Below are 17,756 nucleotides of genomic sequence, written 5' to 3'. Positions count from 1 at the left end.
CTCTATAACGACAGAGTCATTGACCTGCACACATTTTTAAACGCTTGCTTCTTTTTTAGCAACCTTTTTCCTACTTTCCAGAATGCAGTATGTTTAAGCGACAGTGCCGTGCCAATGCTTTTGTAGGCACATGTTGTGGCACATGTGTTTATGACCAAACCGTTTCATTCTATCCATCTAAGCTAAGCTAATCTAAACAACCCACACCCCCTCCAGTGTCCAGTCATAATGCTGCGGTCCCATTGTTTGCGTGTCCACAATCCTGGCCGTTCTCCTGAAAGTGATGCAATGCCGTGATAAGACTGGACAGCAGAGACGCCTGTTATGGGGAGGTTACACCTATTTCCTTCCTTTGAGGACTCCTCCAGCAATAATACCACTGGGTCTTTGGACCTGTGATGAGAGCCATCCATACAGCAGCTGTCACCCTGAAGCCAATCGCCTCTCCTGCGATAGCCCGTCTAAACAAATGTCAAATGTTCACTTCACATCAACGTCATAGTCGAAAGGACGATCGAACTTCCCTGAAAGGCTCACTCAATTGTGACACTGATGTATGTGCATGTTGGGCATGAGTCAGTTACAGGAAAAGTCGACGCAGTGCGAAAAAACCTAAATGAAGACACACAAAAATCCACCATACATTGATGTCTTCACTGGAAATGTCTCAAGAAGCTTGAGAAATATGAATTATGAATGAATAAGCAGTAAAGTCATACGTGGATGGAACTCATCACACACTGATCACACTCAAATCATCTACTGTGTGTGTCCCTGTATGTCGTACACAAACATGTGAAATGTTAAGACATGAAAGAGTAAAAACTGCTTAAAAGTTATGTGTTTACAAGAATCTTGTTGTGAGCCTGGCCTGCTTTTCGCCAGTGTTTTTCTCAGGGTGAGATACCACGGTTCAAATCCAAGTTAAACAGCTCCGAGGGAAACTTCCTCTGCAAGCGGAACTGATAGTTCAGTTCCCTTTCGATCTCAAGAACATGTAAACGTTATCATCCGTCTCCCCTTTCCTTTCCGTTTCCACACACATCCTCTTTCACACCATTTTATAAACGTCTTCATGTGTGTCTTTTACATTTATCTTGCTCTCTCTCTCTCTCTCTCTCTCTCTCTCTCTCTTCCCCTCTCTCTCTTTCTCTTTCTCTCTGTATGTTCCCTACTGTGATAACAGTATTTGTTCAATTCATTCTAACCACAGCCGTATTTCAAACCATCAGTTTGCACCAGTCATTTCTTTCACACATTTTTCCATGGTAGCCTAACACAGAGCATACCCTGCTGATATGACGTTCGAACAAACACGGCAAGACTGAGAGCACTGACGCTGGCCAGATAAAGGGCCCCTGGTGTGTGGATACTGGCGAAGGTGCTCGCCTTCTCAGAGGAAAGTGTGGAGAAAAAGCAACAGAAATAAAGAGAGAGGAATAACAACTGGATAGCACTGCCTCCGCTACAGTGTCTCTTGGGGATGGCAAACAAATGGCGAGGAAACAAACGCCATTCTTCCCACGTCCAGTGGAAAAGATCCAGACCCTTGAACTGGGTGTGAGTCTGTTTGGACCACTAGAGCAGAGGTCAGTGACAAGGGAAGAGGACAGTTTCTGGTTTACTGACGAGACAGGACATTTGATATTTAAAATATAAGTTTAATTTTCCCCCATAAAATCCCCCAGGTAAAATAGTCTTTCTTCTCTCTTCACAGTGCAAACACAATATATCACACAAGTGTGACATACCAATACTTTTGATATACAAAATAAATACAGCATGATTTACATGATATTTACAGAGATTTCAAATTAAACAGAGGTTGTGTGGATATATTAGTGGAATGTGGAATCTAACCTTCTTCACCATGTGACTTTTGTGTGTATCAATGTGTAACACCCAGCACTGACAGAAAAAACATGGATAGTCATGAGTTATACAAAAGAGTCTTTCAGAAGCAAGCGCTCAATATTATTTTTCGGCTTCCATCCTCCTCATGTGGCGCATTTAGATCCTCTGTTGTGTTTCGCACCCGAGGAACTCCATTCGAAGCGCGATGTCATTAATCCAGCCTTTGGGATGTACGCGGATGTAGCGGGTAAAGATAGGAGGATCAAAGAGGTTCATCTTCTCTTCATGGTGTTCCATGTTTCCTTCAAAGATCTGAAATTAAAGAATACACAGGCTCTGTGAATTTCAACCTCTAGTTCTGTAGCTTATAAAAATAATTGTCCTCAAAGCCTCTTTGGCATCAGTCATGTAGTATGAAGATAGTAATTGACAGCTTATTACAGATCTATCCAGTAGCCGCATACACTTTAGCAGACTTACAAACCTCCGCAAGACAATCAGTAATAGACCATCTGTGGTTCTTTTGATTGCTCCATTGTGAAACTAGTGCTTGGTATTAAGAACAACCTGACTGTGTGTGTGTGTGTGTGTGTGTGTGTGTGTGTGTGTGTGAGTGTGAGTGTGAGTGTGAGTGTGAGTGTGTGTGTGTGTGTGTGTGTGTGTGTGTGTGTGTGTGTGTGTGTGTGTGTGTGTGTGTGTGTGTGTGTGTGAGTGAGTGTGTGAGGTCCCTGTGTGATAAACAACACGCACCTTCACACTCTGTGTCCTGTCCTCCATCACCATGGTCCAGGAGTGGCCGTTGTCGCTGGTGGACACTGCAAACTCGGTGACCATCATGGGCTGGAGCATGGCCCGTGCCCCCTGCGTGATGATGCCCGTCACTCTCTTCTGCTTGCCGAAGTCCACCTGGATCCACTGGTGGGGGTCATTGCTCTGGAAAGAGAGTGCCAGTGGCAAAGCTAGAGTCAAATCTGTGGTAATATAGCCGTGTTGTTTGCAATGGGGGATGGTTTGATGGATAGTTGTTTCCACTTAGACAGGCGGATAGCCTGCCTCCACCATAGACACTGTAAGTTCACTCAGTTGAGGTGAGAGAAGACGTCGTTTCGCTGGTTTTTAGAGGTGGTTGCTTTCTTTATGTGTTTATGTTTAGGTCATTTTCGGGTGTTTTTCTTGGAGGGTTAAATGACATGGATGGACACAACTGACAAAGTCACGATTTCCTGAAGACACCGAAGTCTGAGATGAAGCAACATTTCTCACGGATCTGCCTCAGGGTGTCATTTTTCAAAAACTAAACACAATGCGTCCACTACAAAAACAGCACTAAATCCATGTCAGCATGTTCTAGAGTGAGTCCACTAAAAATAACAAAAGGTCTTGAACCCCCTTATCACAGACAAAGACGCATTCAGTGTGGTGGCAGAGGGAAGTCGTCAGAAGCTGACATAAGTGGTCAATTTTTCAACCCGGGTAAATACATGAAGAGAGACAATGGTGTTGAACTTGGGCGTTTCCTTGGCTTCACTTTATTCCTACTGCCTGGGAGCAATGTGGCAGCACTGCTGGAACATTCTATGCTTAATCACCCACCCACCTAGAAAGACACTCCTTCCAGGGAGATTGATTTCCTTTAATAGTGGGATATTTACCCATGGCTGAAGCCTTGGCCTAGATGGAGAAAAGGTAGCTGGGGCAATTTTTAGCCCTAATTTTAAAGTCATTTTAAAAACCCTACCGAAAAAGCTTAAATAAACATTTTGTGTATATACGTAGGTATTCAGTATGGCTCTCATGCCTTTTGAATGACTGTGATTCTCTCTTCACTAAAACATTTGATCTCTTGTCATTGAAGGAAAATGTGTTCCCCCCTCTCCAGAATGAAGATATTCATGTGTATTGTTATTATTTTAATATCAAGAAACTTCCCCTCTTTGGGGTGTTAATTCATGTATTTATTTATTATAATAAATTGTTAATTCATTAATTAATTTATAAATTAATTAATTCCAGGCAACACGCTTTACAAAAAAAGTACATTAAATGCAGAATCTTGCTATTCCAGGGGCAACTAGAAATGCAACATTAAAGAGTCTTTTTGTTGGTCATTACCATGGACTTTTGAATCAGTGCCTATGAGAGCCCATGAGCCTGTATCAGCTAGCCGTTCAAATCAGTTCCATTCTGGTGATGTCACTCTTGTCTTCTGCCTTGACAGACCCTCATATCACCACAGGGCCAGGACGGTACTCCTGAAGCCCAACTCGTAGAGGAACTAGAGGAGCAAGGTACTAAAAACACCAAGCTCATGGATAACCCAGGGATGAGAAGCTGTATAACTGTACTATAAGTATAGTCGTTTTGTTTTTTCTTTGTGTATATATTGTTTTTAAATAAAAGCCTCTGCTAAATGAATATATGTTAAAGAGTGCGATGACTCAGTCCCTCAGGACCTCTCGGAGCCCTTACCTTCGGCCTCCAGGCGTTGGCCCGGCCCTCCTTATGGAGCCTTGCCAGGGCAGGGGCCCAAGCCAGCAGCCACTTGTGCAGGTAGGTGGAGGCTGTGATGCTGTTGTCAGGAATGGCCTTCTGCATTCCCAGAGGCATCAAACAGCCTGGTGTCAAAGACAGAACAGCGTCACAGAGACAGATTACTCACAGTGTTGGTTTATGAATCAAGGAAGAAAGGGGAATAGAGAGGCAAGCGTTTTTTAATGCTTATCTCGGTGGGATTAAACAACCCAAGGACATACAGGCTGTTAAACCTTTGAAGCTGTGAGGTTTGGTTTTGAAGCTGACGGACATAACTTTAAAACAGTCAACACTTAAAGAGCTTGGAGAAAGATAGTAACTCTTTCACCGTGCACACAAAGATAACTCTTAGTTCATCCTTAGTTCTCGGTGTCTTAGTGTCTCTGTGTCTCAGTGTGCATGCTAACATATTCCTCCAAGTATGAAAAGGCATTTTAACATCTGACAGACATATATGACTTCAATACAGCCAAGCAAAGCATTGATCAACACTCTCCCATTCTACCGTTGAGGATGATGTTTTGCCAAGATAAAAGAGAATTGAACAAGAAAGAGAACTCTCAGATTACAAAACATGAAACGGGAAGCTGGAAGTAAGGAGAAACAAAAAAGAAGAAAAAAGAAAATAAATTGAGGGGCTTTTCCACATTATATTTACATAAGCGCCCATTACTGATATGTATGGCTAACTGTGTGACAGGGCCTCACAGTGAAGCCAGTCTTGTGGGAGGCATTGTCAGTCAGTGAAGCTCACAAACACACCATGGAGCTCACAGCCAAGATATTTTTCCCCTTTCATGTTAAGTGTGGTGCTGTTGTCAACATGCTACTTTAAAAAAAAAGTCAAATGAAAAAAGCTTTGATTTAAACTATTATTCACTTCTTTTGAAACGCTCATTAAGCTGAATACAGAGAATGCACACATGTATTGTTCAATACCCTCTGGCTCTTCACTGAAGAGAAGATCACAGCGAGCAATAGAAATGTTCAAAAGCAGCGCATGTCCTTGCAGAGGTGAATTGCATTTCGGCAAACAAAAGACACTCACTATTTACATCACACCCCAGCAGCTCCAAGCGAAAAGTGGGACGGCCCTTAAATTCGGTTGGATTCACTCTGATGTACTGGCCAAGGACGGGTGGGGACAGGAGATTCTCCTTTATGCTCGAGCCATCCTGGTTGCCTCGAAACTGTTCAACAAAACCACATTTTCAACCAAAAAAATAGTAATGACATCCGACTTCATCATGCAAATATAATACAATGATGTAAACATTAACTATAAAATGTAAACTATAAAACCCCATTCGAAGCCCAAACACATGAGAGATACTCACTCTGGATGGATCGGAGCTATTCCCTCGGTAGATATTCCAATGCTCGTTGTCCATGCTGTACGATAGGGTGTAGAACATGGTGAAAGTCTCTGAGAGGCCCATAGTGGTTCGCGCTCCCTGGGTCTGGATTCCGTGTATTAGCATAGGCTTCCGTAGGTCCACCTGTTTACAGAGGCAACATAGCTGTCTGCATACATTGTAATGGGTTCCGGCCGCTCTAATGTAACACTTTATGCTTTTTACATTGTTGAGAGCAGTTAACAGAAACGGCTGCGCGTCATGGTTCGTCCTGTTCGTCCCTATACATTATCCCTTATATAAAGGGACACCTTGGCGGCCGTTATGCCATACCTAACATTTAGTGTGTCACGAGGTAGGCCTATACTCAAGATGTAACAAGATGTAGGTAAAATGAAGTGTTTGTTGCCTTGACAAGTTTAACTAATGAACAATACATGTGATTATGATACTGTTGCAATGAAGTGAGATCTTGTAGGTGTGCTATGTCTATCTATCTACCTTACCTGTAGCCATGATATTTTTGTGTTGCCAATCCAGGCGTTAACTGACCCAGATAGTTCCAACCTGGCCAAGCTTGGATCCCAGTTGCCTGGTCAAAGGAACAGAGAGAGAAAAAAGGCAACCTATTAATTACTGTCAAAGCTACTTTAAAAAAAAAGTGTGCTTTATGCAGCACTGGAAGGAGAATAATGGAATGGATATATGCACTGTGCATTTTCCAATCACAGGTCAGGTAGATTGAAATGGTTCTGTCACATTCATTTAGTTGTGGCAGTTCCAATCAGCTCTTGAAGCCTTAGCTGGGCTGAAATGACCCTGCAGAATTCCGGGAACATGAATGCACAGAAAGGATGCTTATATAGCTGCATAGGCAAAAGCTTAGGAACGATGAGTCTCTTTTTGTTTGCGTCTTCTATGACTGGAACACATTTTGTGTTATTTTCTCTGCATTCGATCCCCCACCACTTTTGTATTCGTGTTTAGAGGACCATTTGGGAGGTGTCCATAGGAATCTCTAACTCAATTATTTAAAAGTATCTAAAGTCTCCTCATCGGTGCTCTCTCAGAACCCCAATCCATACTCACATGAACGCAATGAATAATGAAATAAAACACATTGAAACACTGTGCAAGAACCTTAAACTGACAGCAAGTTCTTTACTGCTTGAGAAATTACCATAGTAGTCCGAAGCTGAGATTTGCTCATCGTCAATCATTCCTGACTGCATCCCAAGTGGCTGAATGCACTCTGTAAAAAAAAAAAAAAAAAAAGGGCAAAGACAATGATTGTTCACATACTTATGGTGGATTGCTAGCCTCTGATAATGTCAAATTCCAAAACATGAACCTTAATCTAAAATTCAAATTCAGAATTTGACGATGGGTGCGAGACTGACTGGGCACCTACTTGGGTTATAGACCAGCAGCTTGGCTCTCATGCCGGAGAGCTGGTGCTCCCCTATGGTGCACTCCACCAACCAGGTACCCAGCATAGGCGGCCACATCTCCACCGTACCAAACACACCTGCAGACACAGCCAGAGGGACTAACTGTCAGAAACAGATGTTTGGAGAGAGTTGTGTACATATACCCCATTGGGGGGGGGGGGAACTCCCAGGGGACTCCCAGGCAAGCCATATAAACTCGCAAAGTAAACTTGCAATATGCTAGTTTAAAAATCTGTAAGATCTGATAATAACAAAGTATTTTTATTATGTTAAATATTTCATTAAAGTACTCATTCATTAAATTCCTATATTCATTCAAATATGTTAACTCAGTGCTATGAATGGACACGTGAAAGTGTGGGTGGATGACTTGACCAGTAGGTGAGCTGCATGCGTACCTGGATAGAGGTTGAACACACCCATCCTGTGCTCCTCGCCGTTCTTGACGCTGAATGGGAGTCCGTGGAAGTGGACAGCATGGAACTCGCCCCCGCTCCCCACGTTCATGAGGTGCCAGCGGGCCTGCTGGTACTGCTCAATAGCCAGCCCAGGAAGGGTCTCCGCCACAAATCCATTGATGGCTGGAGAGGATTTCTGAAGTTAGAAAGTTTCTCTCTCTCTCTCTCTCTCTCTCTCTCTCTCTCTCTCTCTCTCTCTCTCTCTCTCTGTCTCTCTCTTTCTCTCTCTCTCTGTCTCTCTCTTTTTCTTTCTTTCTCTCTCTCTCTCTCTCTCTCTCTCTCTCTCTCTGTCTCTCTCTCTCTCTCTCTGTGTCTCTCTCTTTCTCTCTCTCTCTGTCTCTCTCTCTCTCTCTCTCTCTCGCACTCTCTCTCTCTCTCTTTGTCACACATACACAAACACGCAATTATTTTCGTCATTACATGAACCGAAGCACCATCCCTAACGATCCAATGTGCCAACTTACACACAGTACACTGAGTGCTGTAATTATGTATTTTTCTTCCCGCTTTTATCCTCTTCAGATCTCAACATAACAACACCTGCCTCTACAGCCGTGTGTTGCTCGGGTGGATAGGTTTGTTATGGTCAGTGCTCCTTTTCAGCACTATGTTATGCCTCTGATAATGAGGCCTCATGTTCTAGAACTATAATGTTCAGTGAGGTGTCTAAAGTAGAGTGCAATGCAGTCCAAGTAACACTACACAGTATATGATGATATATCCGCCATCAGTGTATGAATGGGTAGATGTCTGATTAATGTGCACAGCACTCTGTGAGTAGAAAAGCGCTATATAAATGCAGTCTATTTACCATTTACCATTTATCATTATGCTATTTCATTCGAGAACACAGCGGTGGAAGTGCTGTGGCATGCATCATCACCCCACCCGGAATGGGTGCCTGTGGGGACCTGTGTGTGACTCTGACTTGTGGTCAATTCTTATTTCCCACTCTCATATCCTGTCTTGCTATACTGTTGCATAAAGGCTAGAAAAAGGACCAAAAATAAACTTAAAGAACACTGTGACATGTGAGGCCATCTATAAACAGTGGAGGACTGTTTTCAGTTACCTGAAAATTTGTTGCTCATCTCAAACCAGGGGTCATTCTTATTGGCTTTGCAAGGGGGAGTGCAGAATGTATTGATATTGTCCTCCATGTACCAGCTCTTCCTCTCATCGAAGATGGTGAAGAGGAGGAAGAGATCCCGTACCCCTGGTTGCTGAAGTGTGGGGGGTTTGAGAGTCCCTGGCTTACAGATCAACAGGGGGCCAATCAGTCCAGAGTTTATGTCCTTCTCCTGGTGAAGAAACATACCAGAGAAAAAAGGAAATCATTTCTCAGTTCATAGCGGCATTAAACTAGGAATTTGGATTCAAAATGCAGGTAGACTATTAGCATATAAAATGTGATTGGGGGGGGGTTGGGGTTGGATGGATGGGTAGTGTATAGCACAGTGGCGTAAGGTAGTTACGACAGGCCCTGGTGCATGCTATTATCAAGGGCCCTAGTTCACGTTTAACTATAATGTAATTCATCCGACGAGGCAAAATCCCGGACGATTTTGGAATCCCTGACGGACACATTTTTTAGGTCTCAAAAAGAGGACATGTCCGGGCAAAAGAGGACGTCTGGTCACCCTACCTTTGTAGATGTGTAGACGGTTGGGATCAGGGGATAGGGTTTGGGGGCCCATGCTAAGACTTTGAACCCTAATGTAGATAAGAAAAAAATAGAAAGCCTTGCCTTGTTAACGTTGGAGTAATAGGCGCCAGTCTTGCAGTCAAAATCTTTGGCGGCAGGTCCCTGACGTTTAGAGATTCTCCAGTTGTAGACCCTCTCCTCCCCAGGAGGCACAGGCTCTCCGGGGGCCTCATCTGGCCTGAAGTCCTGCCCAGGGATCCCGCTGGGAGACGTCTGCCCCTGGAACTTGTCATAAACCCCCTGAAGGTGCAGAGAGTAGGGCCTGGAGGCTTTGTTCCTGAAGACCACCTGATTGGAGGTTAGGAGCAAACCAGGAAAAAGCATTAATACGTTCAGTACCTTTGACCTGTTGTGGGATTCATCTACATGTAAGCACTGGTCGATGTAAATGGAGAGTAAAGTTATGGTTTTTAACTACTGAAAAGAAGTTAAAATGTTGAAAAAGTTCATTTCTGGCAAGAGCTTAAGAAGGAACCAACATGCTATGATAAATTGAAACTGAAATCTCCAAAATCTCTGTGTTTGAAGATAAGGCATTAGCATGCTAAATCATGGCCCGCTGTACAGGTCTATACCCCAGCAACATTACAACCCCTCAGCATGAAACAAACTCACTGTCAGCACATCATTGACTTCTGCTTTCAGCACTGGTCCCATTATTCCAAGGTGTTTATCAAGTTCTCCTTGATTGACAGGCACCTGGAAGTCTCGATTCTGGTAAGCACGGAAAACTACTTTCTTGTACTCTGGGAAGTACTTCCTGTATCCACGTCGCATTTCTCTGTGGGGTGACAAAACACATTATTGTGAAAAGTGACATTTTTACTTTTTTCTCTTTACCACTGTTTAGTCATGCAGTAGGTGTATTTGTGTGCAATGAAAGAAAACAACTCTACTTTGGCTTAATGAGTTGATGGGGTTTCTTGATTCCGTAATCCCACATGATTTCCTCAGCTGCAATGTAATAGCTGCGGAAGTTTACTTTGACAGCTCTTGCATTCAAAAGCTCCTCATGAGGGATATCATTCATGGAGAAGTTCTTTTCATCACTGTAGTCGTCATATTCAAATGAAAATGTCTGTCTTGTGTCTGTCGTATTGTCTGTGGAGTTGGACAAATCCTCCAGGACGCCAAGGTCTACCATTAACTTATCTGGGTCTTTGTCAGCAAAGTACAGTGAGTTTAGACTGTCCAATGTGTTATCTTCAATCAGAGCTGGTTCTCTAAGGATGTCGTTACCGCTATGCAGGTCCATCAAACTATCCTCCTCTGTGTGCTTTATAAGGTCAAGTGCTTGTCGTCTCTGTAGCTTGCTCCTGTTTTGTCGGTCAGAATCATTCTCCACGCTATTGTTCACCTCCTCCCAGGTCTCGTTCAGTGTCTGGATAGGGTCATTCAAAGAATGTTGGACCAGTCTTCGGAGGATGTTTCCAAAGAAGTCATTTAAGGTTTTGTTCTTCTCTGAAGAGCTTTCATCAACATCTACCTCAGTGGTGTTCTCCACTGTCGTCAGCTGGGCTTCTCCCAGACCTACCAAATCAATATGGTCTGGAAAATCAGGCAAAGCTCCACCACTGACCTCCAGGTCTTCTTCCGCTGATGTGTCTCCCTCAGTGTTTTCCACTATTAGTGACCTCTTCTGTCGCTTTTCTAGGTCCCCTTTCAACTCTTTATCCAGTTCCTCCAGAATGTCCTCGGGTATCCCACCATTTGAGAGAACATCATTGTCCGCCTCGTCCTCCACACTGATGTACTTCACCTCACACACCATCTTTCTCTTGCTTTCCGTTCCTTCCATGGGGAGAGTGTTTTCCAGCTGTGTGTCATTTCCTTGCGACTTCCGGCACACTTGGATGGCTACGGTCCGGTTTCCCTGGCCTCCTCTGGCACCCCTCACCATGGGTAGTGGGAAATAATCTTCAAAATCATCATAATCATCCTCAGTGTCCACCAGGGGTAACCCCTTTTCACAGTGGAACACTGAATACTGGGCACTCATCCCTTTGGCTTTCAGGTTAGGGTCAAAAGCACTGATCTCCCACTCACCTGTAAAGACAAAGTGGAAGATTCTCACATAATTGAGTTATACTGGTTGGTTCTGAAATCCTGGTTGTTTAACGGGTACTGAAATTGTTCTAGAGAGTTATGTACTTGTATTGAAAACCTTCAGATATTTGATTTTCTTTGGAACGGAAACCCTAGGTTGTTGAAGGGTAACAGTTCTTGAGAAAGAGTCGTGTAGTTGTTGTAAAATCCTTCAAATGTTTAAAAAAGAGGGTGATGAAATGCAGGACTCATCACACCTGTCCTGTTTGTGCATACCCACCTTTCCTCTTCCACCATGGCATTCAGCCTATGGCATGCACACTTAAATAGATCAATCACTTAAGTGTATTTCTACATGTATTTTATGTACCACAGTCTTTTTGCACATAGCACATCAGAAAAACTCTCTTATCCCTGATGCTTACCAAGTGTCTCCATCTCTGTTGCAACTGTTTCCCCGCTCATGGGGAAGAGTGTGAGGACTGTGTCGTACACTTTGTCTTTCTCAAAAGGATTTCCAGTGAAGTAAATTGACAGAAAGTCGCTCTGTGTCCCCACGTTTGCCAGATGCCAGAAGGTGACGTCGCCCAGGCAACTCTTAAATTGGAGGTTGCTGTACATCAGTCCATTTACAGCTGTGAAGACAGAGCACGGGTGGTCTAAGTCATCAAGACATCTGATGTCTAAAACTAGAACAGCAGGCTAACAGAAAGCAGTAAGTATGGACAAAATAGACAACATGGACAAGTATACTTACTATTCATAACATTAGAGTTGTAGAAATCTGGATCCTGAGTATTTATTGCAGAAGGGTCGTCACTGTACTTATTAATGTTTTCTTTGAGGTACCAGCTTTTGTTTTCATCAAATATGGCAAACATCAAATGCTTCTCCTTATCTGAAGTTACCTGCAAACATTATAGCATACCACACCAACGCACTTTCATCAGAAAGTCATATTATATTGTGACGTCCAAATAGAAGTTGGACTATACTGTCCATGCATGCATACATTACAAGCTAGTTTAAAACTAATATACGTACATGGTCAATCATACATTTCACAAAGTGTCCTTAGAAAACGTTTAGAGTTGTGCTCACCACTCTGCCTGACCGGTCCAGTGAGCCTTGTTTACAGATGATGAAGGGTCCCACTAGCCCAGAGGCTAAGTCCATCTCAGGGTTGAGAGTGCTCTGGTACAGGCGGGTGAGGCATCGTGGGTCGGCGTCCGTGGGACCGTCCTCAGATGTCAGTTTCCAGAGGTATGTAAAGGACTCGCCTGGTTGTATTGCAAGTGTGCTCATGTCCTTATGGGTTGCTGGCAAAAAGTGGAAAAGTTGAAATGTATTTAAGTTAATCAATTTATGTACTGTACGATTTATAAATTTACATCCAAATTTACAAATATGTATCCTTTTGATTTGAGTTTTCAAAACATATGTATGCAACTAAGGTTTTATTTAGCAAGTCTATAAATTCATTACACTTCTCTCTCTCTCCCTCTTTCTCTCTCACTGTGTGTGTGTGTGCATTTGAAAAAAATAAATTGGTCTTACCTTGTCGATGTAGTGACAAAATGCTTGTCAAGCCATTGGGATAGATGTTGTATGGCCGATTAGCCAGATTCTTGAGAACAATCTGTGAAGAGATTTTAAAAAGGTCATACATTTTGTGATCAACATGGCAACAAAATCATCTACATGTGTTTGACGTTAACAATAGATCCCACATGGTGCGTTTACCTGGAATTTGTCTCCAACCTCTCCCGTCAGGACGGGCCCCATCAGTCCCTTGCCTGGGCTTCTCTCCTTTCTCTTAGTGAAACTCTTGTCCGTGTACTCCACATACATCACCTTCTTATACTCCTTCCCCAAGCGCTGCGGATCACGTCTCAAGTTCTCAGAGGAAAAAAGCCTTAAATAACCACAGCAATAGGACAAGATAGCATAAGATTACCAAGTGATGGATAAAAACGAATAAATGTAGTTTTCGTGCTGAGTTCCCAAAATAATGGAAGTAACTGATGTTCTATTTATGAATGAACTAACGACAAAATAATGACGGATCCATCTGAAGTTCTCTCTCTCTCACGCTCTCTCTTTTCCCCCTCTCTCTTGTCTCTTACCTGTCACCCTCGTTAACATTTGGAGCATAGTCCCAGGTCACTTCCTCTGTGGCGATGTAGTGGACCCACACTTTGGGTCGTCCCTTACTCCCCGACCTCAGGACGGACGCAATGCCTCCACGCTGAAAGACAACAGTGGACATGAGGTCCTCGAGCGAGAACCCGAAGTCCTCCTCATCATTGGCATTGCGCCTGTCTGGGCCCGTGGCATCTGCGCATGTCTCCACCGAGAAGATGGCACTCATGCCGGCTACAGGAAGAGACAGTGCAAACTATTTAGAGTATATGGAATAGCTTAGGCAAGACAAGGCCAGGGAAGTTACTTTATATAGCAGAATTCATACAAATTGGTAATTCAAAGTGCTTTTAAATGAGCAATGAACAAAACAACACGAACACAAAAAAGGCACAGTGCATTATTGAAAGAACATAGAAAAATAAGAGATGAAAAAGGTAAATTGCAGTATAACAGTTAAAAGAGCATAGAAAAATAAAAGATTAAAAGGAAGCTTAAAGAACGTAGAAAACAAAAGTAAATCAATAAAAAGTAGAGTGCATTTGATCAGTTAACAAAAAGCATCTGAGAACAGTTGGGTCTTAAGGTTTGCGGAGGTTGAAGTGTAACCCTACCTTGCTTGTGGGAAAACGCATATTACACATTTCAAGAATGAAATGCCATGACATGGTGATAATTAGACTGACTGACACTGAAAAGATCTGAGGTGTGATATCTGATCTCTCCCCCTACCTTGCTTATGGGAGTGGATCCGGCAGGAGATCTGGAACCTCCCCTCCGAGAGCGGCTTCATCAGTGCCGTAGTGAAGGTCATGGGGGTCATCTCCAAGGACACCTTTCTGTGTTTCATGACCACCAGCGAGTACTCCTGAAACTGGATGGAGTGGATCTCAGGAGAGGTGCCCACACCGATCAGGTGCCAGGATACATCCTCATAGCCCTGACACAGAGTCAGACCTGCAAAACAGCACACAATTGTCCCGTCAATCAACAGCTATGAGAGGGGGAAATTCTTTCAAGTGAAAAGTGTGAATTCATTACATGTTCAGGATTTTTTTTTTCTACCATCGTTTTTTTCTCTTTTTTCCCATTTCCATAGTAACTATTCTGTATTATTTTCTCTCTGTAAAGAGGACTCTATTTTTTCTGTCTCATAGTCACACCACCATGTCTCTGAAGCACACTCCACGTCCAACATACCAGGTAAAGATGAGTTGAAATGTCCGTTGATGGTATGGTATTCTCTGGCCATTTCAGGCTTTTTGAATTTGTCCAGGGACCTTTCCAGGTTCCTGTACCAGCTCTTGTTTTCATCAAACACAGCAAAAAGCAAGATGAACTCTGGAACCTTCTGCCTGCCCTCATCTGTCAGAACACCTGTGGGGTGACAGGGTGATGATGAATGCATGAATTCAGAAAAAGAAAGCCGTCTTCTAAATAACACCCAATGACTACATCACTCCAGAGAGTCATCTGGAGTGATGTAGTCATTGTGTGTTATTAAGAAGATGGCCTTATTTTTCTGAAATCATGCAGTTGCCTTTCACAGTAATAGAAATTCAAACTGCCATTAACAAGGTCAGTTGAGGTGGATTTTAGTTAGACATTGATGGAAGCATGGTAATGTTTTTCCAAACCTGCTTTGCAGATTAATAATGGTCCGATGAGCCCCGAGTTGAAGTCCCTGACTATGTCGACTCGGGAAGAGTAGGAATACGTGAGGCAGTCTGGGTCTGTGGACGTCGGGGCGCTCTGGGTGTGAATGTCCCACACGTATGTGTAGTAGCCGCCAGGAGCAACAGCGTCATCCTCCTGCTCCTGAGCGGTGGTTGAATCTTCATATCCCGCACCTAGAGGGAATCAGAAACATCGGTTAGGATCATCTTTACAGTAAGTATCGAGAAGAGCATTTGTTATTGTGCATTTTAAATGTCCAGGTGGATGAGTTGGTCTCTGAAAATCCTGATACAGAATTTATATATATAAAAAAATCCAATATATATTTTTTTATTCATCTAATTAATATTTTCATCCAGTCAGTGAGATTGTTTTTATGTATCTCAATTTTTCAGAAAGGTAGTATTTTAACACAATATATTTTACAAACAATTCAGCACCTATATAGTATACTGAAATAAAGTAATGAATAATTCAGATTCCATAGAGTGAGAGGGGCTAACCTTCTGATTGTTTCCAGTAGGGAATCCCAATGGGAGAAATACTAAAATGTTGTGACGCAAAGTTTTTGAAATGGACCACAACTTTATCGGTCACCTGGGCTCGGATGGTTGGACCTTGGATACCTGGCACACAAAACAACATCCATGAGAGTGTGGAAACAATGCCCATGTCACGGTGAACCCGTGTTATTATGTGGTCTTCTAGAAAAAAAGTATAATGATCTAGGTTTAATTGTCTAAGTCATTACATACTAAGACTACAACATACTTCACACATTAGTACAAATTTCAAGCAACTAAACAAAGCACTAACACCACTTTAATCTTATGAAGGCATGCTTAAAAATAAAACTCAATTAGGGTTATTTAAGAAAAAACAAGCGTGTACTATTTTTGGCTACTTGACATCAACTAATCAGTCGGTACAGTTTTATGTAATGTCATACTGACCGGCCCATGGCGGCTTTGATTTCTGGGTTGTAAATGTGGAGTCTTTGTATTCAACATAAATGGCCTTGGTATATTTTGGGATGTCAGGTCTGGAAGAAGAAAACATGATAAGAGATTAAAACGAGAGGGAAACCACTCATTATTTCTCTGTGACTGGCACAGAATGACTCTTACCTGGCATTTTTCTGAATGATGACATAATTATAGATGCAGAATTTAGGTTCAAATATAGACAAATCTTTAATGAAAACCATTATGTGCCCTTCACACATACATACATACATACATACATACATATATACATGCACTACTGTGCAAAAGTTTTAGGCATTTGTCTTAACACAGCTATTTTCAGTCCTTTGAATTAGTGTGTTAATCTGAAATATCATATTTAGATTTCCAAACATTCTTGCTGCCCTTTGTTCGTTGTTTATTGACAAGAGAAAACACATTTTAAGATTATTGCTGTATTACTTACGTCCCAAAACAAACCACATGCTCTAGTCAGTGGGAGAGACATACATAGGTATACCACATGTATATACCAACATTAACAAACTAAATTATAAAAACTGCCATGAGTAACACCCCATTTTTGTATGGGATGAAAGGCTACTGACACATAAGAACACATCCCTTGCTGCTGTTACCTTTGACTGGAGGCCAAGTCTATGTCCCCTGAATCAAGGTAGTTCCAGGTCGTCTCCACGGCGCCGATGTAGTACTCCAAAGTCCTGGTTTTGGCCCAGGACTGTCTCACTGCTCCTAGGAAGAGTATGACAGACACCAGCAGCAGCATCTTCTTCTTCTTCTTCTTCTTCACAGCTCTTTGATCAGTCTCCTCAGACTCACTCTGTCTGCTCTGAGCTGAGGTCACTGAGGCAGGAATATAAAGGCTTTGCCACCACATGGCAAAGGGTGGGCGGGGTAGTGGGTGTTCATCGCGAGTCGGAGGTGGTGGTGTTGGATGATAATGAGTGAGAGAGAGAGAGAGAGAGAGAGAGAGAGAGAGAGAAGAACAGAGAAAGAAGTTACAAGAGAGAGAAAGCAGAACAGACAGGGGGAGCTGACGTGAGGAAGGAGGGACAAATCAAGTGAGAAATGGAACGAAAGTAAAGGGAGGAGGGCAGGCAGCGATGATGAATTGGGTAAGCGAGTTTGGGCCAAGAAAGTAAGAGGAAGGAAGAGGGGGATGAAGGGAGGATATAGTTTTATCAGCACACACATTCCACAATTGTAGAAGTTTTACCCCAGAGAGTACTTTCCAAGATGTAAACACATCCGGTTCCCCTTGTAGTTCTCAGAAACGCTAAATTCAAGAGAATTGAACGGAAATGCAAAATCCACTCAGAATCAATTACTAATGGGACTGATCGCTGCATATTTAGGCAACATACACCCTAGGACAATATCCCTATATTATCCCCATTCCTGTTTGCTCACAATGTTGTGTCTCCACACTTGTGTTTTTCTGCTCCCCTGTGGAAGTAGTAAGCAATTACACATATCCGCAGTCCTTCTCTATTGATGTCTGTCTATGAAGAAATCGTAGACTTCTTTTCACGAAGCAAACAATAAGTTAA

At 42.7% G+C, this 17,756-nt stretch overlaps 1 protein-coding gene across 1 annotated transcript; it reads right to left on the bottom strand.

The window, feature by feature from the left end:
- Positions 1-1,645: 1,645 nt before the first annotated feature.
- f8 (coagulation factor VIII, procoagulant component) lies at positions 1,646-17,103 on the bottom strand. Its single transcript, XM_031587190.2, has 25 exons — positions 16,824-17,103; positions 16,174-16,262; positions 15,724-15,846; positions 15,181-15,393; positions 14,744-14,920; positions 14,276-14,500; positions 13,528-13,777; positions 13,145-13,316; positions 12,959-13,040; positions 12,503-12,720; positions 12,159-12,309; positions 11,827-12,036; positions 10,252-11,401; positions 9,971-10,136; positions 9,398-9,643; positions 8,723-8,951; positions 7,591-7,773; positions 7,153-7,269; positions 6,922-6,993; positions 6,248-6,333; positions 5,724-5,885; positions 5,435-5,576; positions 4,324-4,469; positions 2,605-2,787; positions 1,646-2,166 (listed from the first exon to the last, which is right to left on the bottom strand). Exons 1-25 carry the CDS (start codon positions 17,081-17,083, stop codon positions 2,011-2,013), a joined length of 5,208 nt encoding a protein of 1,735 aa, XP_031443050.1. The 5' UTR covers positions 17,084-17,103; the 3' UTR covers positions 1,646-2,010.
- Positions 17,104-17,756: the final 653 nt, after the last annotated feature.

Source organism: Clupea harengus, chromosome 20, assembly GCF_900700415.2.
Source record: "Clupea harengus chromosome 20, Ch_v2.0.2, whole genome shotgun sequence".
Lineage (NCBI taxonomy): Eukaryota > Metazoa > Chordata > Actinopteri > Clupeiformes > Clupeidae > Clupea > Clupea harengus.
This window is presented reverse-complemented; position numbering and strand designations above follow the sequence as displayed.

Coding starts and splice junctions, on each gene's coding strand:
- f8 (XM_031587190.2), bottom strand. CDS start 17,083: ATGTGGTGGCAAAGCCTTTATATTCCTGCCTCAGTGACCTCAGCTCAG. Junction 15,847..16,173: donor ATCAAAGCCGCCATGGGCCG/GTCAGTATGACA, acceptor TTTGTGTGCCAG/GTATCCAAGGTCCAACCATC. Junction 12,037..12,158: donor CAACTCTAATGTTATGAATA/GTAAGTATACTT, acceptor CTGTCTTCACAG/CTGTAAATGGACTGATGTAC.